Raw genomic sequence first — 24320 nt, forward strand, 5'->3', positions numbered from 1 at the left:
CCAATCCTGCTGGTCTGAAGTCTCGGAGCAATGGAGCATTAGTCTCATCCTGATGTAATTGGAATGACACCAAGAGTAAAGCCGGCTGATTTGGGGGACAGCCTCTAGGCTTGATTTAATGCCCTCTACCAAAACTATACATCCATCTTTTTATCTTTTTCTCCCTTTCCCTCTGTCTCTCTCGCAGGCCCTCCTCCTCCGTTCTCGTCCGTATTCCTCCCCCACCCTGCCTTCCTCGTGCTCCATTCATTCACCGGCTACACTCTGCCATGTATCTCCATCTGTACTCTATTAACAGAGCAGTAGCTGCGCTTTATAATATTTAAAGGCCATGCGGTTTAAAGCTATTAGCAGAGTGTGTATTTTTCAGTATTATACTTACTCCTTGTGGCATTTACACACTCCAATGGGTGTGTTTTACTCTCGCAGAGGTTATGCTTTAATACTGAATAAATATCTCCAGAGAGGAGTGCAGAGAAAGGGCAGAGTAAGCAGGTGTATCCAGGCCAGGGTGCTGCGTCCCCGGGGTTTGCTGCTGCTCAGTCCCCTGACAGATGGACTGCCAGGGCAATCCTATTACCCCCATGTGTTTAGCTGCTCTTAATGCCAGGGTGGGTTGCATGGCTAATGGAAGACAATGAATGTTTGGAGGGAGAATCTCATGCTGAATGATGATCATCCTGATTTGTTTAATAACAGGGAGGAGATCTAAAACCAGTGAAAATTATAACCGTGACGACTTTGTACTGTACTTATGCAGCTTGTCATGTCGAATTAGCTCAGCCAGTAAACAGGCTTTACTGTATATGTTACATCCGTGTCAGGCAGAGATGAAGAAAGTGACTTCACCACTTTCAACCCTCTGGACTCAAAATGTGTGCATCATTTTTTCATTAAACGTATTAGAGCATCTATCACTGAAAAATGTCATCACTCACATGCCAAATGATGACATTTATGACTAATCAGTACTGTCCTGAAAATATTATTGTCCTGTCATCATGCCTGAGTGAGACATTTTGTATGACAGAGTATTAGGGCCACAATAAGAGCAAAAAAGAGAGGGAGAGTTTTTTTTATTATCTTGAATGTGAGAATGAATTCAGAATGGTATTTCAACTTTATCCTAAATATTCTGACTTTAATCCCAAAATGCAAAATAAAGACCTTCACCCTTCTGTTTCTGAAACCACTGTATTCTCTTGTCACCATAACATGAGATAATATAGATTGTGGTAGATAGCCCTTTTAATCTCTGACTGTATAAAACCATTGTGGGCAATACTGAGAGTCTATTAGCAGGAATGCTTTATGATGATATTGAATTTTTAGCCCTGCTATAGAGGCACTGCTCTGTGGGTACAGTGTTGGTCGTTTGGTCAGTCCACCACTCTGGTTTGGACTGAAATAACTCAACTATGTGATGGTTTGGTATGAAATTTTGACGTTCATGGTCCCTGGAGGATTAAGCCTCCTGCCTTTGATGATCCCCTGACTTTACCTCTAGCACTACCAAGAGGCTGACTTTTACGGCTTTTATTGAACTGCCTTAGTAGCTATTGGATGGATTGCAAAAACTGAAATTTTTGTGCAGATGTTCCAGTGCCCAGAACATAAATCTTTATAACTAGTGCCACCAGCAGGTCAAAAATTTGACTTAGAAAATGCTGTACTGTTTAACAGATCTACTGTAAATTAATCTTATGTTGTTTTTATGTGGCATAAAGTGAAGTACAAACTAATTTTGCTATATAACTGTGTGTTTTACAACATATAATGATAAAAATGCATCAATATGACAATATAAGGTTACAGATACTGTATTTGACCATTTTTTCTGACATTGCCCTGACAATTCCTACCGTATTAAAATAGTCCTGTATGTGTTTATGGTATCTTTTGGTCTGGAAAACAATTTAAAAATGAAGCCTTTACACTAATGTATTGCTGTATTTATTTATTTATTATTTATTTACTCTATCTATAATCAATTCCTGATCATGGCTGCACTGACATACTTCAAATAATGTATTATTTGTGTCATTTTATCCAGGTGTTTTTGGTTATTCTAAGCATCATATCTTGCGATCGAAGGTATTTGGTACAATGTCATGGACTTATTTTCCCAGATCTTTTATTTCATTGATCTTCATGGTATTACAGATGGGATTTTCTAACTGTTTCAGAGAAACCAGCTTAGAATTGAATTCCCCGTCTACCAGATAATTCAATTTTTTGCAGAATGATAAGTTTGTTCCATTATTTCTACTTCATCCATCTCAAATATGATTAACAGTATGGTCCTAAGTAGATATTGTATTGATTTATCTTAATCTCATATATGTTGGATTAACTGGATGGAAATAATCAATATCTTACCATATTTAAACTAGACATAATCCACTGGTCAATATACATTGACTGCAATCTTGAGATATGAGGGTACAGCAGTGAAGGTGGACTATAATTGCGCTCTGCAGCTGCGGTGTGGTCAAATATCCATACATATATGTACGTGTGTGTGCATGTATGGTGTTTGGTATGCAGACAGTGTCTTTGCTGCCTGTAGCTCTGCACCAGCCTCCCAGGTCAAACAATTACCACACATCAAGGAAAGCAATTGGGCATGACTAAAATATCATTGCCATGTGATTGTGTCCCTATGTTTGGGCTGCTAGAGCCTAATTTAACCCACTTTGTCCACACGATCGAGGAGAATTGAGGACACGCTCTCCAATTCTGCTGGGCCCCCCGAGCATTTCCTGCAAGTCTGACACACGGCAGCTGGGTTGTAGACGTGCTGTCACTGGTCCTTTATCCAGCCGAGTGGGAGATGGGGTGTAATGAGCGAGAGAAGTGGGGTAGCAGAGGAGAACAAGTAGCCGGAGGTAGTGGAAGGGAGCATTAAATGAGCCATGGGGTGAAAAAAGTTGAGGCCTTTTTTGAGTAAAGGCTTGCAGAAGGACATGTTCACAACCACCTTGTTTAGTCTGGTTGAACCAAACCATGGAGGGTTTACCCCCTTGGTGTGGTTGGTTACGGTTGGTCTGAATGCTGGACTTGAACATCTACTCTCTGGTCCACCACTGCCGAGTGACCTCTGCAGCGGTGCATATCTTGCGTGAACATTGTTTGAACCAATCAAAAAATTGTACTATTATATGTGTCATTTCATTAGTTTAAGAAGTGTTCTGTTCCTGTTTTGGCGACTGTTGAACTAGACTGGCAAGGGACAAACCTGGACTCACAACAAAGTGAGAAATGCCTGCATTATTAAATTATTTAATACCCGCTGTCTCATGCCTCCTACAGACTGTGTGATTTCAGCAAGCTTATAAGTTAAACCACACTGTGTGACGTGAATCGAATAAAACTTTGGTATGACATCAAGCTTTATGTGTGTAGACTGTGCGATGATCACACGACTGAATCACTGGCTATGACACAGGTCAATGGGTCATCCATCTGCATGGTGGTAAACAATGAAGCTGAGCAAGAATTGAGCCCTTGCAATAGCCATTGTGCATGGGAAAAAAATCCAATTGTGTGGTTACTATGATGGTTTTCACACTGGGGCACCAACAAGGGTCCTTGAGTAGGTTGTAGGAGATCCCAAATAAAAGGAGGAATAGAATATTTTTTGGAGGTTGGAACTGCAAGGGAAGAAATGTGGTTGGCTGTTTTGGTTCATTGTAATTTAAAATGATGAAAGTTTGATCATTTATTGAGAAGACTTTATGATCATCAGACCTAAGCATATTAAAATGACTAAGAGGAGATTCCATGGGACACGAGCCTCTAAAAATTATGGAGCTGTGGTCTAATGTGCAATTATTGTAGGGATCCTTAACATGAAAAAGTTTGGGAACCGATAGGTTAGTAGACATATGTCGTAGCAGCAGTCACATTGTGAGATGGTTATCTTAAATCTCTGACACCGTAAGACTTTTGTCTCAGGCTATCTTTGACCACAAGACCGTGAGAGCAGCCATCTTTGAACCTCCCACACAGTGCGATGTAGGACCTCTGTATTTGAGCCACAACCAAAATCACACAGTGGTGGTTCGTAGTCCAGGTTGTTGCTCTGAGATGCTGTCCCCTGGCCCAGGAGCCACACTCACATTTTGACTTATCAGGAGAGAAAGAAAGGGAATTAGGGAGAGAGGAGATTGGCATATATGCACAGGGATCTGGACAGAGGAAGGGAGGGAGATGGTGGATGTTATTAGCGAGGCAGCATTGATCCTAGGCTCTGGCTCCGAGCAGCATTCTCCACTTATTCCTTCATTATACAGTCAAATATCTCTGTGCCTTTAACCACCACCCCTGGCCTTCATCTGTCTGCCCCTCTGCCTCATAATTTCCCCTCCTCACCTCCCAACAAAATCTGACAAAGCCGAACCTCTCATCCAAGCGGCTCCGTTCTACTAAATCCATTGTTTCGCTGATTCCATTTCAATTTCATTCTGTCTTCGCTGCTCAGCTGTAACTTAGCCGAAGTCTTTTGTGGAAAGGGGAACGCGCTGTGTTTCTTTTGTCCTCGTAGACCCTGTTTAAATATTGATAGAGATTGGAAGCGCCGCTGACTGCTCAGTCAGATCTGAGAGGGTCAAGGATGGCGGAGTTTCTGTGCAGATTTCATTAGGGGAGCAGAGGACTGTAAATATGGAAGCATGAGAATCACAGGCCTTCATTATCCCCCTGCATGGCTAACGCCTTGTAATGTATTCCAATGGAGATGGAGGTTGGAGGGTGATGGGGTGTAAAATAGCATGTGTAGGAAGGCCCTGTTGTTTTTTTTTTTTTCCTCTTGCTATGAGCAGCATGCCACTCTCACAGCCAGATCCCCATTAGTAGAGGAGCAGAGGATTGGATGTGCAAATGGTCCTGTGGATTAGAGAGCTAATGCATTTAGGAGAGGGGGCTCCACAATCTCTTTATTGCTGCTGCTGCTCGGTGTGTGTGTGTGTATGTTGAGGCTCGTGCAGGGGAGATACCCGGTCCCTTTGTGGAGTCTGAGAGATTTAGGGTAAAGTGAGTAGATAAGGGCAGGGATGCACTGTGGTGAGCTCAGCCACACTGATGCTTCACACACACACGCGCACACACACACACACACACACACACACACACACACACACACACACACACACACACACACACACACACACACACACTCATCAAAGCTTACGTTTGGACCAGAAGAAGGCTCGTTGTGTGTGGTGTTATTAAACTCAGCATGGAAATGAGATCTTTCCAGAAAGAGACGCAGACGGCGGCCCTACTAATCTAATTAATCAGCGTCTGGCTTTTTTTTCATTTTCTTCTGCCCTCTTTTCTGCCCCTCTCTGATGCTCTTCAACTCATCCTTCCCTCTCGATCTCGTCTTCCCTCCGTCTCCCTCCTTTGTTGTCCCTCTCCGCTCTGATTTCTCTGAATCTGAACTTCACGCCCTCTCTTGAGTGTCGGGACAGAAATGTGCCATGTCATGCGCTTCTTATAGCTCAGCATGTCTTATAAAGCCTGCTCTTGTCTTCTGGCATGAATAGCTGCAGTTTGATGAACTGTGATCAAGATGCAAAGAAGAAAGCACAGGGGTTGAAGTAACCAATAACAATTACTCAAATTACTGTAATCAAGTACTTTTTAGGGTACTTTTATGTGTATCTTTTCAAGTTTGTGATTTTACTAAATATGCATTACACCATGTAATCTACTTGAAGTAATTTCCAAATTTTCTATCTGTATTTTTGTACTCAATAAAGATATCCAGTTATAAACGAGCCAGTGAAAACCAGAGCGTACAGACAGAAAGTCTTGGTTTGGAGAGGTGACCGTGACCACTGAGCAGGAGCTGGGATTAATTTAGACTAAAGATTAGGAGAAAGAAACTAAGGCTGCAACCAACATAAGCCGGTTTTCATCATCAATTAATCTGTTACTCGTTTTCTTGATTAGTTGTGTGTTCCATAAATGTCAAGAAAGAAATGTGGTTACGACAATGTGTCACAGAACACAAATTTATTTAATCATTTTGATGATTTGTTGAGTTGTAGGTTGAAAGAGAGACGGTATTGAGTAGTGTGAAGGCATTTCTCCAAAATCATATTTCACTGGTTGGTGAAATCTGGTCTATATGAAGATGCAATTTCAGCTTTGAACTATATATGTTGTGCGGTGCCAACCAGAAGCTTTCAGGACATCACAACGGGAGAAGTTCATAATGTAAAATAAAGAAATTATGGAACCTAATGCAAGTATTTAGGTTCACCTACTCCAGCATATATGCACTTGGACATAGTATAACGAGCAACAGAATGATTTCTGGGGTTCAAGTCCTGTGTGGCATCTTGTTTTTGGTTTTCAACTGAGAAATTTGGATGTAGTTTCTTAATGAGAGTCTGAAGGGACTGTAGGTTATTATTTGCGCATTGTAGAGGATGAAAAATGTCACTGTTGCAGATCCCGGTGAAATATGGTCTAACTGAGCGTTCGATCAAAGTCAAGTCAGTGAAAAAACTTTCACTTTTACACCGATTCTAAATGTCCTTTTGCCGGTGACCACTGGGGTAATCTGAAAATTTTTCTTTAAAAAAAAAGACAAACAAGTAATCGATTATCAAAATAAGGGGTCATTAATTTAGCAATCGACAGGTAATAGAGTAAATGTTGCAGCTCTGACAGGAACCCCTTTCTAAAGAATGACTAATGATGCATTAAACATCAACTGTTAAAAAGTAACTAAAACTCTGAGTAGTTTTTGAGAAGAATACTTTTTTACTTTGTCTGAAGTATTCTTGTAACACCAGTGGTTTAACTTGTAGCTGAGTAATATTTCCACCACTGGGAAAGCACAGAAAGCAGCTCTGTGCTCAGTCTGCGGTGGTAATAACGTATAGATGCCTCTGCAGCAGCAGCAGCAGGATGGAGGGATGGTGATGCAGGAGCTTAACAGGCAACCTGCTACCAGACCATCAGACAGCTGTCGTCTTTACACGCACAGGACCTCTCTGGTGGTCATCCCGCTGTGAGCAACACGATCTGAACTCCTTCTCCTCTCTGTGTCGCTGCTGCCGGTGGTTCGACTGAGCGTCACATTTGCAGCTTTTTAAAGAGGCAGCCGCGCCAGGCAGCATGGGAGGGGCCCTCCTCTGCTGAAGCGCAGCGGCAGTGGCAGCAGCAGCAGCAGCAGCAGCAGCGCGGTGGGTAACTAGAGTCCAGCTCTGCGCTATCCGGCACAGTGAGTCAGCTGAGCAGCCGGTGGATGAATGAATGAGAGGAGAGGAGAGGAGGCTGCGGGATCTGAAGACAGAAAGGTGCGACAGTGAAGATGGAAATAACAGAAGTGATCGGAGCTTGAAGCTTGTTGACGCATAATCCCACCCGCCCCGCTGGCACTAGGAGGGGGCAAATCTCGCCTGCCTAAACTCCAATCCTCCAGAAGAGATTTACGGAGCTGCTGCTGCTGCGGGTTCACGAACCTTCAAGAAGACGCTTTTCTAATTTTTGACCACTTCCACAGTCGATCATGAGCGTAATTTAACATTTTTTGGGAGGAGATACACGTCTGAAAATCAGAGGACCTAATGCGCTTATAATCAGGCTATTAAATCCCCTGTTGGAGTCGGCACCGTCACTGCGTCGCGTTGGTTGGATGCGTCCTGAGGTGTGGACAGGAGGACCTGCCCGTACATCCTCATCATCATCCTCATCATCATCATCATCATCATCATCACCCTCCTCCTCGTCCTCATCGTCGTCACAGGTATTTGATCGTGATTGTGTTTAATTACACCGGAGATCTGGAGCCATGACAGGCCCCCCGCTGGTCCCACCACAGCCCGCCTGCTGACGGTACCGGGCATGATGGGAGCAGGTCTGCCGCGTTCAGGATCCCGAACCAGCCGATTTATCAATGGAGGAAGAGAGTGACACCCGGAAAATCAACAACAGCTTCCTTCGCGACCACAACTATGCAACCGAAGGTATTTAAACCCATGATGACGGAAAAAATGATTACTTTTACTGTAAAATAAGAGGGATGGTATTATTAGAGCAAAAATAAGTCAATTCATAGGAATATTAAAGGAATGTAGTTCACATCAAATGCCCTGAGAAATAGAAATAAATATTCCTGTATTTGACTTAATGGCTTCATAGTGATGCTATTTGGGCACCACAAAGTGCGTAAAGGTCATTTAAATCACGTCTAATCACCTCAGATGCTTTATAAGCTGCTATAGGGGCATTAGAGGAATATCATTTATCATAAACATGGAGCTTCGTTAGCCTGGTGGAGATGATGAGGTGGCTTCCCATCATACCTGCTATTTTAGGATCCTGGCAGAGAGGAATCAGGGCTTTAATCTGTTCGGACTGAAACAGGCAGCCAGAGGAATAAAACCTCCTGGACAGCTGCTTCAGTCTGAGGTCTGTGGTTAACATTAATGATGATGGAAAACAGGATATTTCACTCATTCTGTGTTTGACTTGTTGAGATAATTACACAGAGACAGAGGAGGTGCCCTCATTTTAAGAGATAGATCTCTTTCTCCTGCACACACACACACACACACACACATACACACACACACACACACACAGAGAGAGAGAGAGAGAGAGAGAGGTGGGGGGTGGGGGGACATTTTTACTGTATGTTAGGGCTGCAACTAACAATTTCAATTATCTGTTAATCTGTTGATCATTGATTCAATTAATTGATGAGTTCTTTGGTCCATAAAGTGACATAAAATGGTGAAAAATGTGATCAGTTTTTACAAAGCCCAAGTTTTCTTGTTTCTTGTCTTGTTTTGTCTACAGCCCAAAGATATTTCATTTTCATGTGAAAGAGGACTAAAGAAACCAAGAAAATATTCACATTTGAGAGGCTGAAATCTGAGAATTTGGGAATTTTTCCTTAAAAATGCCTTAAACCAGTCAATCCATTATAAAAATCACTGGATATTAATTTACTAGTTTGTCTGCAAAATGTAATAAAATGACTAAAAATGCTGATCAGTGTTTCCCAAAGCCCAAGATGACAACATCAAATGCTGCCCTTTGTCCACAACCCAAACATATCTCAGTTTATTGTCATAGAGGAGGAAAGAAACCAGAAAATATTCACATTTGAAAAGCTGAAATGAGAGAATTTGCACATTTTTTCGTTAATGAATTGATTCTCAAAATATTTGGCGATTAATTTAATAGTGGACAACTAATCGATTGATTGACTGCCTGATTAATCAAAACATCAACATAATTGCCTTAAGTGCAATAAATCTAATTGCAGAAGCTTCAGATGTGTGGCAAAACAGCCTTATAATGAAGTGGTGTAACGCTGCAGAGATGTCCTGACCTACAAATCTTGTTCTAAAGATGTAAGAAAACATGTTTGTTTGGCACAGACCCCAACAAATGTCACATCATCACGATTTTAATAGTTTTTTCAGTAAAAATGAAAATTGTGATGCAAAGATGAGCATTCTCACTAATCATGAATCACATTATAGTCTCAATATCTGTCAAAATGATCGTGAAATGATTTTTTTTTTTTTACCAAATTGTGCAGCCCTACTAACCTAATCGTTGCAGCTCCACTGTACACGCTCATAAGTGAACAATAGCTGTTTTCTGCTGCTCCTCCTGCACATGTGCGTTTCCTCCTCATTGACCACACAACAGCCTCCTGATCATCAGCCTGTTAACTGTTTGATGCTTAATAGTTCCCTCATGTTCCACCAATCAGCTGCACCTGTCCTCTGCAAGCTGCTTAGATCATTGATCAACATAAAACATTGATTTAAAGGTGAAACGCTATCATCAATCTCATTTCCAGCGCGGTCTCCATTTACTGATCATGCAGATTGGGTTTATGGACATTAACTGCTGCAATAATATCAGTTAGATGATAAAACCAACTGAGGGCTTTTCATTGCAGCAGTTTGAACTAAGTAAAGGGCAGGGAAATATATAAATATTATATCAATACTGTGATATGAGACTAGGTTTTGGATATAGTTATGTTGTGATATTACATAAGTGTTGTCTTTTTCTGATTTTCTGAACTTATCAGACGGTTCTAGCGGTTTTATTATTTGCTTTTATCCACTTAATCATTATATCCATTAGAGCTGCAAGTCGATTGATTGATTAGTTGTCTATTTTGAGTCATTTTATGAAAAAACATCCAAATCCTGTGATTTTAGCTTCTCAAATGTGACTGTCTTTTGGAGAAACTGAATATCTTTGGGTCATAGACAAAAAAAAAAAAAAACACATTTGAGGACGTCACCTTGAGCTTTGAGAGACACTCATCAATGTTTTCTGACATTTTATGAACCAAATAAGGAATCGATTAATTGAGAAAATGATCAAGACATTAATTGATAATGACTGTTGGAGTCTAATACCCACATCACTGATGATTATTTATGGACTGTCTCTAAATATATCAAATTACACATCAATATTTATTTTACAGACAGATAATAATACAAGATTTCAATTAACTTCTGTGTGCGTAAGTGGGTGTTTATTTTCCTCTCTTTTTCAACGAATACTTGATTATTATTTATTGTACAGACAGATTGGAATAAGTACAGTCAGTGTCTTTAATTGTTCAGTTTGAAGCAGTGTTTTATTTGTAGTCTAGTCAGTTTTAATAATAGTCTCTGCAGCACTGGGGCAGCCTGTAATTCTTTCACACCAGACACATTTCACCACCCACTTACCATGAGGTTTGAAAATAGAAAAATCCAACAAAAAAGAAATATATTTAAAGGAGAAGTCTGTCATATATTTACTGTAATGGCCTTGATATTTAATAAAAGGAACATTTAAACACTCGCTTGTCTGACAACATTACAGGCATCATGTTCTCGTCTGAAATGTCTATTCTAGCCTGTAATTTGCGTAGTTGTTTGCCTGTTATTTACAGATACGCTGAATGAGTTATCTTTTAGTAAGAGCCAGCTTTACACAGACAGACAGCCGAACGTTACAAACAGCTGATCAACTTACAGTGGAGGACTCATCGTCGCTTGTTATCGTCAAATTACAATGTCACGCTCGTCTTGCACTCCTGCAGTGTTCCTGCAGCCTGCCTAAGAGTCTTGGGAGGAGCCTGAGGGGGGAAACAACTCCCTTCAACCATAGATCATATATTAAACGGCATTTCTACATATTTAATATATCGTCCCTGGCTCCAACTTGCTATTTGTACTGCTGTACTCATATTTGCATGTGCAATTGCTACATATTGCTCCTTTGGATGTGAAATATGATGGAGTATCCCATAACTGAACAATCAAATAGCACATATCCACCACTCATCTGCAGAATATAATAGACTGGAGGGATATGAAGGGTACATAGAGGTTGTTGGAGGGTATATGTGGCTGCAGGGTGGGTCAGAGCCTCCACCAGCTTCAGCTCAGGTTACTGATGCCACTGCAGGTTGAAGGAGAGACAAAGTCAAGGCTCATTCTCACTGTGTCTTCTGCTGCTTTCTTCAATGTTTTTTTTTTTTATATATAAATACGGGCAAGCATCATCATTCGCTCCGCTCCTGCGCTTACAGATGATTCCCTGTCACTACTAAACACACAGTCACTGGTTCAGAGCAGGAGGAAGTGTAGTGGGGGTGGGAGTGGGTGTGTGATGGATATCTTTGTTTGATGTGTGCGCTGAGATGAAAACCAGTAGGGGAGCTCCTTCTTGCAGCTTCTCTCTGTCTCACTCTGTCTACTCGATTTGATCAGGAGAAAGTGCATCGGAGTAGTAAAATGTGCCTCCTGAAAGCAAAAGGACTGTCTGGTCTGCTGCCCATCTGTGCTTTTCAAAACAAGAAGCGTCCACTTTTGTTATTCTTTATTGCTGTAATTTATGGCTGATCGTCACACCTCATATATCATGAATGAGTGTGTTTGTGTCTCTGTCTCCTAAGTGGTAGTGTGCAGCCAAAGATCATACGGGTTGGTGTCTGGGTCCTTCGCCCCGTCCTCATAAATTCACTAAAGTGCACATGTTCCACCAGGCCCGGTCCGATCAGACCACACACACACATTCACACACACAGAGGTCCCTGGTAGGGATTTCCCTCAGGCCGTGCTTGCCCACAGCAGCAGGACACTTTAATGATGTCACATTTTAATGATGTCACCGGTGCTGACCTTTGGCTCGTACCAATCCCACGCATCAGTGGGTCTGTGGGTGGTTACATTGACTATAGGTGTGTGTGTGTGTGTGTGTGTGTGTGCGCGTGCGTGTGTGTGTGCAAACAGTGAGTAAAGCTGTGCTGGTCATCTGTAGTCAGGGATGAAATTCCAAAGTCTTCTCAACCTGAAAGCAAAGTTTCCAGAGATTTAGGAATATGCTGATTTATATCAATATCATGAGAGAAGATTCGATATCGTCTTCAATTTTAGATATTGTTATGTTGTGATATCACATAAGTGTTATCTTTTCCTGGTTTTAAAGTCTGCATTACAGTTATGTGATGCGACTTTCTGAACTTACCAGACTGTTCTAGATTATTTGCCTTCACCCATTTAATCATTACATCCATATTACTGGTAATTATTTTTTTTAAAAAAACCTCATTAATATTTTGTGAAAGCAGAATATATTATTGAGGTAAAACATATGGTAATATTTTGACCTTATCACCCAGCCCTATTTTGGATTAGTATTATTACTGCATTAATGTGAATGTTGAATTTTACTGGTGTAGATGTTTAAGGTTGAGTTAATTTTAAATACTTTACATACTGTTAAATATGTAAAGTATTTGATAGTTTATTCTCAATGCATCATATGCTATAAGATCATAGTATGTTAGCACTATTAGAAAATTTATGCAGTGTTATTGTAGAGAAAATGTGTATATCCTCAAAATATTGAGGTATTATTCATAATCCATATTGCCCATCCCTACCTATGGGTGTAAGAAAATATTAATACACATGAGTATCATGATATTGTATGTTTTAATACTGTATCGTGGTATTGTGCATGCAAAGTTCTGTGGCAACAGTTCATTTCTTTTTGTTTTGTCTTTAACCCCCTGCCCATTAGATAGCAACGTTGTTGCCTACTTTCAATGTGCAGTTGCACGTGCAAAAAAGTGAGATGGAGTCCTAGACTGTGTATGAAGCGAGTTTCCCCCCGTGCCTTCCTCCCCAGACTCAGGCAGGCTGCAGGAGCACAAGACAAACGCAATATTGTAACTTGACAATAACAAGCAACAATGAGTCATAAACTGTAAGTTAATCAGCTGTTTATAACTGCTAGTTGTCTGTCAATGTAAAGCTAAGCCTATTATTCTGGAAACAAAAGCCCACTGCTCTGAAAGCACAAACTCTAGAGTGTGTAGACTCTTTCAGCATTAATTTTAACTCCAATAAACATGAAACAGGCAAACAATAACACAAATTACATGCAGGATAGAAATGTCAAAGCGCACCACGCCCGTAGTGTTGGTGTCAGAAAAGTGAGTACTTCAACTTAGCATGTTTCCTTAATCATATCATGGTATTTTTATGGTTAATTATAGTAAATATATCACCGATTTCCCTTTAATTTGTTGTACATTATGACAGTTTTCCTTAAAAGCAGTATATCACCTTGCATACTGTATTGCAACATATTGAATCGTAACCCCTGTATCGTGATACTTATCGTATCTTCAGATTCACGGCAATACACACCTTCGCAGTAACATCATTATTTTTTAGATGAAAGAAAATGGCATTACAGTCTGATTTGCATTCAGCAGCTGCCTGCAGATGAGATGACACATTGCTAATGGTGACTGGATGGATGGTTTGTGTCTCACTGCTGCTGTGTGTATCTGTGTGTGTTGAGTCAATGGGCTGTTACAACATGGCTCTCAGTTAATTTTCATAATCTGCACCTTGGATGTTTCTATAATGGATGAAATTGCCAAATAGCTGAACACCACTCCGGGTGCTGAGATGTAAATAGCTTCCTCGCTGTGAGGCAGGACCTAACCTAATGTCTGCTTTGGTATTGATTTCTGGTCCTTTACAATTTAGCCACCGGAACAATGACCTAAAGATCTATTGGTAGGACATGTAATCCCCTTCCTCCTTCTCTCCCCTGCCCCCTCATTCTCTCGTTCTCTCTCTCTCTGCTTTGCTGCTTATATGTCTGTCTGATGCGGGTACAAGCTTGTGTGTGATGTGACCCCTCTAGCCCCGCTGAATACTGATGCAGTCATGTAACAGAGAGCTCACAGCCTTTATTGCTGCTGCTGGTTGCCTGTGCCAAGGCAAACGGCCTGGGGCCACACTTTAGGACCCCAGCATAAAAAGACTTAGCCCACCATACCCCCAGGTCCCATCCATTATTCACTACGAAACACTCAAAAATGGTGAACCCCGCCTCGGCACATAGCGCAAGAAAGATAATGTCTGTGTATGTGTGTATGTGTGTGTATGGGGTGGTGTGGGGGTGGCGGGTGCTTAATGGCAAGCTGTGAAGTTGGGGCGAGTCACACTCCTTATTCAGCAGCTGCTTTCATCCCCTGATTAGCTTCTTATTAAGTCTGTAGCTCCATGAAAATTTAATGAGAATTTATTAAAGAATACCCGCGGTGTTGCTACTGTAGCAAGATTATAAAAATATCCTATTTCTCTACTGGTTTCCTGGTCAGTAGATTTAAAGGGATAGTTCAAATTATTTGAAGTGGGGTGGTATGAGGTACTTCGTGATAGTCAGTGTATTAACCACTGTAGATGGGGGTCGGCATGCCCCCAGTTTGGAGAAACAGAGAGGAGCACTAGCATGGAAACTAAGCAATGACCTGCGGTGGACAGGCTCAAAAAAATCAGTTCAAATGTACACAATATTTAGAATATTTTCACCCCTTTACTTTGCCATCAGGCAGCCTTTTCTGATGGTAAACTGCCATTATATTAGCCAAATATCACTCTCTCTAAGCTAACCAAACTTCATAAGAAAAATCAGTAATTTTACCTTATATAACAAGGGAGTTGATGGTCTACCTCTGGCTTGATCGGTTAGTTTGTTTGTGTTATTGTGTGACTTTTGTGAAGGTGAACCATCCATTTAAAACACAAAGTCACACAATAACACGAAAAACCAACCCATCGAGACCAACAACTCTTGTGTTCAAGAAGGTAAAATTGCTGATTTTGCCTATGGAGTTTGGTTGGTTTGAAGAGAGCCATATTTGGCTTTTACCATAGAAAAAGGCTGTCTGATGGCAAAGTAAACAAGCAAAATTATTTCAAACATAGTGCAGGTGGACTTTTTTTTAAAGTGGGTAAAACACCTTTTGTTGCGGCTTAGCTTCCATGCTAGTGCCCCTCACTGCTTCTCCAAACTGGGGTCATGCCGACCTCCATCTACTGTTGGTAATACACTGACAGTCTATAATTACCTCATACAACCCCCCCGCCTTCAAATGATCCAAACTCTCCCTTTAAGGTGCTGCTGTGATAGATGTACTCTATGTGAGTCACTCGGTGCACTGCCAGCCTGCAGGCTGAGCAGTGTTTGACCTTTCGGGACTTTATAATGGGATACATTTGTAAGTTTTGATAGCTAATTCCTGTGTCCTGTCGAGGAAGCAGCGTCACTCTGAATCTTTCATGTTTTGGTGATAAGGTCACTGTAGATACATATTTTCAGTCTGTACAGCAGCCACCCAGTCTTTGATTCTCTGCAGCCTTGAAAACAGGAAGATGAAAGGGTTTTGCACCAAAGCAGCACAGACAGACAGATAGAGAGACAGAGAGAGAAGCTTTTGTTTTGGTGGTGGATTATAATTCTATGCACCCCCTGCTTCCCCACCATCCCCCTCCTACATCTTCAATTTCTAAGAGAATACCAAATAACAAGCATCTGAAATGATCCCTCTTGGTATTCATCTTGGTGCATGCAGAAATCGATCGCTCATCTCACTGCTTTTGCACTTCTTCTGGTTTCGTCCTGTCCTGTGTTGTGTCTGTAGTCAGATGTGTGCCACGGCGATGTGTTAATGAAGTGTGAGAAGAGAAGCAGTAACACGTCTCGCCCATTTCACCCTCAACTCCCTGGAGTGCGGGGATACAGCAAAAGCAAGCATACGTACACGCGCTAAAAGAGAAAGAGTACACACGCCCTCACACGTACACACTTGGACGAAACACACGTACACACATTTTGTCTCACTCTCAAGGGGCTGATCCTGGAGAAACCAGGTTAATTAGCTTGTTCACTCCAGATCTTACAAAGAGTCATGCTCTTCAGATGAAGAGAGCTGCATTGTGCTCCGTGTGCTTTGTGTGCAGCTAATAAAGCCTAATAAACCCTTAATCATATGGCAGGGAACCAGACCAGTAGGTAGTAGCGTTTATTCAAAAATTTGATTGATCTCCGTTGTTGCTGGTGTGAAATGAAGACGTTATCAGCTGCTCATTCAGCACTGAAACGGTGAACCGAAAGGCACTCCAATTTGTGATACAAGCACGTGTGTCTTCTAGAGTCAGACATTTTAGCCTGATATCAGCCTATCACAGCTATATTGAGCTTTAGCAGAATCTGCATATATACTGTCCAGTATATGTGAATATGAAGCAGACAGGAAAGGGGGTGGACAGTTAGCCACAGCAAAGGGCTGCAGGTGGGAGTCGAACCAGCGGCTGCAGAAGACTGACAGTCTCCATGGAAGCTCTACCAACTGAGGGCTCTACTCCCTGATATTGGGATTTTTAACTGTAAAATATCCTGCCTCTATTACATATCTTTGACACAGGTGTTTGACGGTTCATTGCAATATCTACCCATCCATCGATACCAGAATTTTTCTATTCTCCAACATCGCTATCAGCCGGAAAAATCCAGTATCAGTTGGGCCTTAGTGTCCTTATGTTCCTAGAAAAAAGAAGGGCAGATTGATGATCATAGAAGGAACAAGAGCGGCGAGCGAAAGAGAGAGAGAATGGACCTGAATTATCCCCCAGCCTGATCCTTTGACGCAGGCAGCTCAGCACAAGTGCTGTAATCCTCTCCTCTCCACGTCTGACGCTAACAAAGCATTTACACGACACCATGTTGCTCACGTCCCTCCCTCTACCTGGAATTACTGCACACCCCTTATGCAACTAGCTTTTCCGTGCAGCCACACCATTTTGGGCCTTGTCTGCCTTACACAACCCTCCCATCGCCACAGGATCAAGCCTCAGTGTGTTTTTGTTTGTCTTTTTCACCCCTGACAGGATTATGTGTTGTCTAGAGGTTAGCCAGTGTGCTCCTATTTTGGTATTTGCTTGTGTCTGTGCTGACGAGACTCGCTGTACAATCTTATATTGACCTACTTAGAGCAACAAACCTCCCTCCCTGGACTTTCCCCTCCTCATTTCTTTTAGTGGCCCCTCTCTGTTACGCGTGATAGATGTTGCACGCTCAGGCGTCTATAAATACATTCAATATCCTCGCTCCCCTCCCTGTGTATCTGACTCCTCCTCGTGCCCGGTTTTCATTCCAGAATCAATGCATATCTATGTTTCCATCCAGCTGCTCGGACTCCCGATTCTATATCTCATGCTGTAGGGCGGATATTGAGGTTCAGATTGGTGGATAGAAGCAGATAACAGCCGTGCCATGCCAGTTTTATTTCAGTCATACGTACAGTTATACATGCACACATCACATCACATTGCAGCAGCAGGCCAACAGGCTTGTGTGTGTTATTACTGGTGATGGATGTGTGTTATCTGGAGCGTCCCTCTGATGCATCAAGAAGCACTGACCTGTCTGTGTCAGACCTGGCTGGCCACAGGATTTATGGGCTTCATCTGGTTATGGTCTGCTGATGAAGCTGTGTGTGTGTGTGAGAGAGAGAGAGAGTAAGAGTGTGTGTTTGTAAGTACACATTGATCAGCCGAATCACTAGGCCGCTGCTAATTCCAGTTCACCTTGAACCGGCTGATGCTCACGTAATAAAAATCTGACCTGATGAGAGCGGAAAGTGTCTGTGTTTCTGCTGGTTAAATTAAAGACTTTTAAGACCATTATGGGGGTAATTTAAGAGCTATTTCACATCCATATTGGCAAATGTATGTCAATTAATCTCTTATTAATAAATTAATATTAACCTCTTAAAGGTGCAATATATTACTATCAAGTCCAAAAATGAGTACTGCAGACCAAATAGTGATTTGGAGCCATAGACTGTATATTAAATAGGTTTAAATCCTATTTAATATACAGAAGCAAGTTGTTTCCCCCGACCCCTCCTCCTCAGACTCAAGGAAGCTCAGGCAGGCTGCAGGGACACTGCAGGAGCACAAGACGAGCACAACTTCTGATGGCATAACATGATCATTTTTCCACACTTGGAGATGGAGTATGAAGTTTGCTGGGTGGGCTCTAATAAATTCTGACCGAGCTGCATAGTTTGCATTTGCAGTTACTGTTGGTTTTGCTTTGTAACTGTTACCTAAAATTCAGATTAACCTGCATTGTAGAGACGCCACCCACCTGCGACTCACTCCTAATCAACTTGTTCCCGATTTAATGACTTTTTTGTAAAATCAGAAAACACTGTATTCCAGCACAGTTCCATCAGTGGCTGAGGTCACATAGATTGCCTTGCCTGGTTTGAATACATTTACATGAGGAAAAACTCATTTAGGGAAGCATTCCATCATGTTAACACCGAGTTTCAGCTTCACTGGCTCTCCCCGATTCTTCATTCACAGAGATGATTGAAGGACGTATCCGTGTGTAAACTCGTTAAATGGCATCCATCAATTACTGTTTCTCCTCACTGACTTAATGTGTTGATGATGAGGGAAGGAGAGAGGAGAGAGAGGCAGCGGGGGAGACAGAGAGAAAAAGATGAGTATGAAGGACAAAAACAGAGAGAGAAAAGCTTTGATTCAAGAAAGCTGACCGCTAAGCCGATTCCATTCGCTTCACACCAGCGGCTTTGGCCTGATGGTTTTGGGGAAGAAACAATTGTGTGTGTGTGTGTGTGTGTGTGTGTGTGTGTGTGTGTGTGTGTGTGTGTGTGTGTGTGTGTGTGTGTGTGAGTGTGTGCTGGGCGAGTTGCACTACACATCTCTGTGCATGCATGAGGTCTAAGCTCTACACAAGTCTTGAGGAAGCGACTGATGGGAGTTACTTATTCGCTGGAAAGTAATGGGTCCAGAAAGTCCACCCCCGGAAAACGACAGACATGATCCAGAGGTGTACTTTCACTGCCTCCAGTAACCAAACAGACACCTAAATGCACAATGAACTAACATTTACCGTGTTTGAACCAAAAACAAAAGGACAGGACTAGAGTATTGCTCTCCTCTGAAACAAAAACCAAAAACTGACAAGACAGCCAGTATAAGAGCTAAGCTAACCCAGCTTAGACCTGAGACAGCGAACCAGAGTGAGATGCCCACTTTGATTCTGAATGAGTCCACATCCTCCTTCTCAAAACCCCACAGAACAAATGCAGATGCAGTGGTATCTAACAAGTGTGCCTGGAGTTAGTTACTGTGCTAGTAAGCTAGTGTTAGTTAGCCAGAAATGCTATTGTTTGCAGCTTATGTTAGAGCAGACGAAGACAGAGTTTAATCCACTCACCACACGTGTGCTCTTGTGTTTCACATTTTTGAGAGACTATAAAAAAAGACGCCACCGTCCAGACTCATGAAACGCTGAGTATCACGCTTCTCAGAGCCTCCTGCACACCTTCAACATGGAGACAGATGGAAAGCTTGACAGCTATAGTTACGGTTGCTAAGCTATGATTGGACAGTTGCTGTTTGGAGGTGGGCCTAAGCAAAGAGTCAATTTTGACAACATGCAAGCTACCAGGCCAAACTGCCACAAGGACGAGCCCTCAGTTTGTTACAACTCAAGGCTGGACAAAGTAGGGGAGATCACATGTGAGTTTAAATCAGCTTATTAGGGTTTATTTTACATATCGACCCTTTTAGAGTCAACATCTTGATTATGTCACGATGTTAACTGGAGGCAAAACAAAGGAAAAACTGGAGGCGAGCACGAGTCACCTCAGAGTAGGAGGCCATGTAAGCAAGAATCACCTTGCTGTGTTGTTGGGTGCCAGAATCAAAGTAGAAATGGCTTAAAATTGAAGTTTTATTGCATACCAGCTGTCACTGCCAGTCCAAAACTGTTTAGGTTCTGGCCAAAAAAAAAAAGTAATAATATTCACCAACAGAAAAGGAAAAGGGAAATTAAAGACAAACTAAATACAACAAAATCAAACAGGGTAGAAGCCAGGGGAGAGAGGGAGACTGGCTGTCTGTCTTTAGTTTATAAATTCCTCTCTCAGGTGAGCTTAATCTCCCTGATGACCCGACTCCGCCCAACCAGAGGCCTGCTCAGAGGGTAGTTACAACATGCAGATACACGAAGAGAGATAAGTGCAGAATGAAAGATGTGCGCTCGCAAGGGTGTATGCGATGACAATATGGTGTGTCAGCGGGGTACTCCCAGCCTGTAATTAGGTCAGAGGGAGTCTTGTCGGGGAAACATTATTAGTTTCTACATTTAAATATGATTGGGAACGCCCCCCTCTATCCTCACGTCATTATCAGCACATGGCGACAAGAATCCCTTCGGCCTCGTGGCTGAATGTGGCTTTCTCTTCGACAATTAAATGGAGCAAGGGGAGGACGCGCAAACACACATGCACGCACACATACATTCGGAGACGTGCCGCTTAGTCATTTCCACCACGCACAGCAGCTTTATGTGAAGCGACGAGCCCGTCTACAGGGACTCTATTGTCTGAAGTTGTGTGCTGCATTGAACTGCACACACTCCCCCAGATGCAGTAGCAGGTTTTCACTCTATTGCAGCACTCTCTCTGTCTGCTGAATTACAGCTAGCATCAGCAACTAAGTCTGAGTGCTATTGGCACACACACACACACACACACACTCACATATACACCCCTCCGACTGCCGCTAGAGATGGAAATGGTCTCCATAGCAACATTCCCCTCTCCTGTTCAGCGCTCCGCCAGTAGCAGGTCCACAGAGGGCGTGGGGGGTACAAAACAACAAGCTCTCTCTCGTTCTCTCTGTCTCTGTCTAATATTATTGTCACTGTTAAACAGAGGGCTAGCCTCTGCTGTGGTGTGTGTGCATACGTGTCCGTGTGTGTGTGTGTGTGTGTGTGTGTGTGCATGACAGAAATTATGCTATGCCTTTTTAGCCTGGGGCTGTATAATAATTACAGTCACCATTAGCCTCTCCTAAATCCAGGCAGATGTATGTCTTTGAGGAGGAGAGGAAAAGCTACCTTAAGGGTAGGTGTCTGTTATTTACTTTTGGGGAAACTGTAGCAATGCAGCAGAGATACTGAGAAACGTTGGTGATACAGTATGAATGGAGTGATTTTATCTTGTTGCTGTTATATTTTTGTTATCCTGTTGATACACTGTAGAGATTGGAAGTTTAAAAGTGTGCCGCACTTGCTTTGACGCACATGCAGCACAAAAAGGGCATGGTTTGAAGGTTTATGACAGTGTTTTTTAATGAAGGAGCAGGAGAGTCTCTGAGCAGCACGGGGTCTTGCAGCCAGGAGGTGAGGAGGTGAATGGCATTATTAGTCGTCCTCTAAAAAAGCAGGGGTGCAATTAAATGACACACATTGGCTCACTTCAATCACACAAGGGTGTGATTTGGTTGATATCATGCAGTGACTCATCCAGCGGCTTCTCCTAACCCACATATCCACCAAACTAGGGTATCCGTGTTGAAGAGTCCTCTGTGGTTTGGTTTGTCACGAGATTCCTCCTCCCTCCCTTCACCCTGACAGGTTTTTTTTTCAGAAGTCACTCTACCAGATCTCACTGAAATCTTTCTTTTTGTCTGGCTGATACCTTGACAGCTTTGTGCACGTCCACGCTGACATTTTCTCCCCCTTCCCCGCTCTGCTTCCTGTGTTGCAGCTGACATTATCTCAACGGTCGAGTTTAACTCATCGGGGGAGCTGTTGGCCACCGGGGATAAAGGGGGCAGAGTGGTTGTCTTCCAGAGGGAGCAGGAGGTAGGAAATGCCAACAATGCAACACTAATTATGCTTCCCCACTGCTGAAAAGATTTGACAGCATTGAAACATTAAAGTTGGATTGTTTGCTTTTAGATAACTAGCAAGTAAATATGCATATTTGAATTGCTAGCTGGGAATTCAGCAGTAAATACTTTAAAACCACAAGCAACAAGAATCTCTTTGCCCACAAAGAAGATTAAGTGCAGCCATCATTGTAAACTACATGGAAAAGCATTGTTTAAAACCACTAACATTTTTATTCAGAATGTCAGTTAAAATGTTTCCTATGATAGCAAATGGTGCAGCGTACATCTAGAATTTTACATTTCATGTAATGGAGCAGCTATAAAATATAGCATCATAAAAGTGAATGTTGTTTCAGTGTAAATGTGCCATATACTGTAGCTGCAATGGAGTGCTAGAACAAGCTAAACATATTATATATAATATATATGTAATGTTGTGGAACAATGCAGAAACAAGACTGAGTCTACAGCTGCACTGAAGTACAACATTAGCATGCTAATATGCTCACAGTGACAATACCAACATGCTGATGTTTAGCAGGTATAATGTTTACAATGTTCACAGTATTAGTTCAGCCTATTAGCATGCTAAGATTTGCTATTTAGGACTAAACACAACGTGAAAGCAGGTCATAAACCAAACGATGGTGGAAAAAAAAAGATGCCAAAGTCACCAAAGTAGTTAGGATTCATCTTCTGTGGAATACTTTTTGAGATGTTTCAGTCTGGACCGATCAACAGGCTGTTGATGCCAAAACCACTGCCAGCATAGCTAGAAATGTTTATGTATTAAAGGTATTTAAGGGTACATTTAAGTATGTTCATACCAGCAATGATTTGTTCTCAAATGTTGGACATCTTGTTAAGGAATTAAACTCTTTATGACAAATTTGCATGAGTCAATATTGAATCATCTGGAGTTAAGAGCAAATAGGTCTCAGTGTCTCATCGTGTTTCTCGTTCTGTGCTTCTCCTGCAGAGTAAGAGCCAGCCCCAGCGTCGGGGGGAGTACAATGTTTACAGCACATTCCAGAGTCACGAGCCGGAGTTTGACTACCTGAAGAGTTTGGAGATCGAGGAGAAGATCAACAAGATCAAATGGCTTCCTCAGCAGAACGCCGCCTACTTCCTGCTGTCCACCAACGGTCAGTCAGATAGCTGAGGCGACCTCAGTGCCGTGGGAGCGACACGAGAGGCAAAACAGTCACAGAAACCGTTCCTCTGTCGTGAGAGCGTGTTTATAAGTGGGCCTTGTGTTGTTGTTACTCAATAACAGTGTCACGTAAAGGCATGATTCATCCCTCGCTCTGCAGAACGGGCAGATATGCAGCTGATGTAACAGGACATGTTATTAATATCACATGAAAATGTCTTCTTGACTATTTCTGTGAACGTATTGGTCTTTCGCTTGGCTGAGCAAGTGCCACCAGCAGATGCGCCTCAGATTGAGAACTTCATGCATGGCCGCCACAGCAGGAACACACACACATGCATATATCAAAGCATGTACCACCATCACACACACACACACACACACACACACACGTCAGCAGAGAGACGTCTTGCAGATTGTGGGTTTCATGCATGGCTGCTACAGAAGTGCTAGTGGCTGGAGCAGATGGCGGAGGGTCCTGTGGCGATGGCCTCGCTGCTCCGACACCAATATTCACAGCGGAAATTAAAAGAAAAAAAAAAACCAACAACCTGACTGCTGCCGCCATCCCCTTCACTAGACCGAGAAGATGAGATGTAACTGGTGTTTGTGTGATACAGAATTGAAACACGCCCAGATGGCTTTTATTTTTTTTCCTATACTGCAGCTGGGAAATGGAGTCAACTTGTAGATTGATATCAGTGACATCAGAACGTTCACAGGAGCCGCCATTCATCATTCTCGCTGGCTCCCGCCCAGCTACATGCCAGATTGGCCGCCCAACCCCCCGCATCCATCTTGTATCTGAGATTCACTGTAGTGAGCCATGATCTAACTGTATTTTGTGTTTGTGTGTGTGTGTGTGTGTGTGTGTGTTTGTGTGATGTATCCATCCCAGACAAGACGGTGAAGCTGTGGAAAATCAGTGAGAGAGACAAGCGTCCGGAGGGCTACAACCTGAAGGACGAGGATGGACGGATCAGAAACCCGTCGACCATCACGTCGCTACGGGTAAGAGGTCACACGAGGTCTGACACCACCCGAAATGTCACATGGAGGTGTGGCCCCGGGGTCAAATATCAGGTTGT

General features: G+C 42.5%; 1 protein-coding gene across 3 annotated transcripts in view; it reads left to right on the forward strand.

Annotated features, from left to right (window-relative positions):
- The window catches only part of ppp2r2ba (protein phosphatase 2, regulatory subunit B, beta a), a 68731-nt gene that overhangs the window by 29096 nt on the left and 15315 nt on the right, over window positions 1-24320 (forward strand). Inside the window, exons 1-4 of one of the 3 annotated variants that reach the window (XM_084718638.1) lie at window positions 6983-7985; window positions 21953-22050; window positions 23059-23224; window positions 24131-24243. In XM_084718638.1, the coding sequence (XP_084574764.1) occupies window positions 7916-7985; window positions 21953-22050; window positions 23059-23224; window positions 24131-24243 (447 nt within the window). In that variant the 5' untranslated portion in view covers window positions 6983-7915. Of the gene's footprint in view, window positions 1-6982; window positions 7986-21180; window positions 21308-21952; window positions 22051-23058; window positions 23225-24130; window positions 24244-24320 lie in introns of those variants that run through there. The other 2 variants (XM_084718639.1, XM_084718637.1) reach the window with 2 other exon arrangements.

This window comes from Lutjanus erythropterus, chromosome 5 (assembly GCF_056507025.1).
Source record: "Lutjanus erythropterus isolate fLutEry1 chromosome 5, fLutEry1.hap2, whole genome shotgun sequence".
In the NCBI taxonomy this organism is placed as follows: domain Eukaryota; kingdom Metazoa; phylum Chordata; class Actinopteri; order Lutjaniformes; family Lutjanidae; genus Lutjanus; species Lutjanus erythropterus.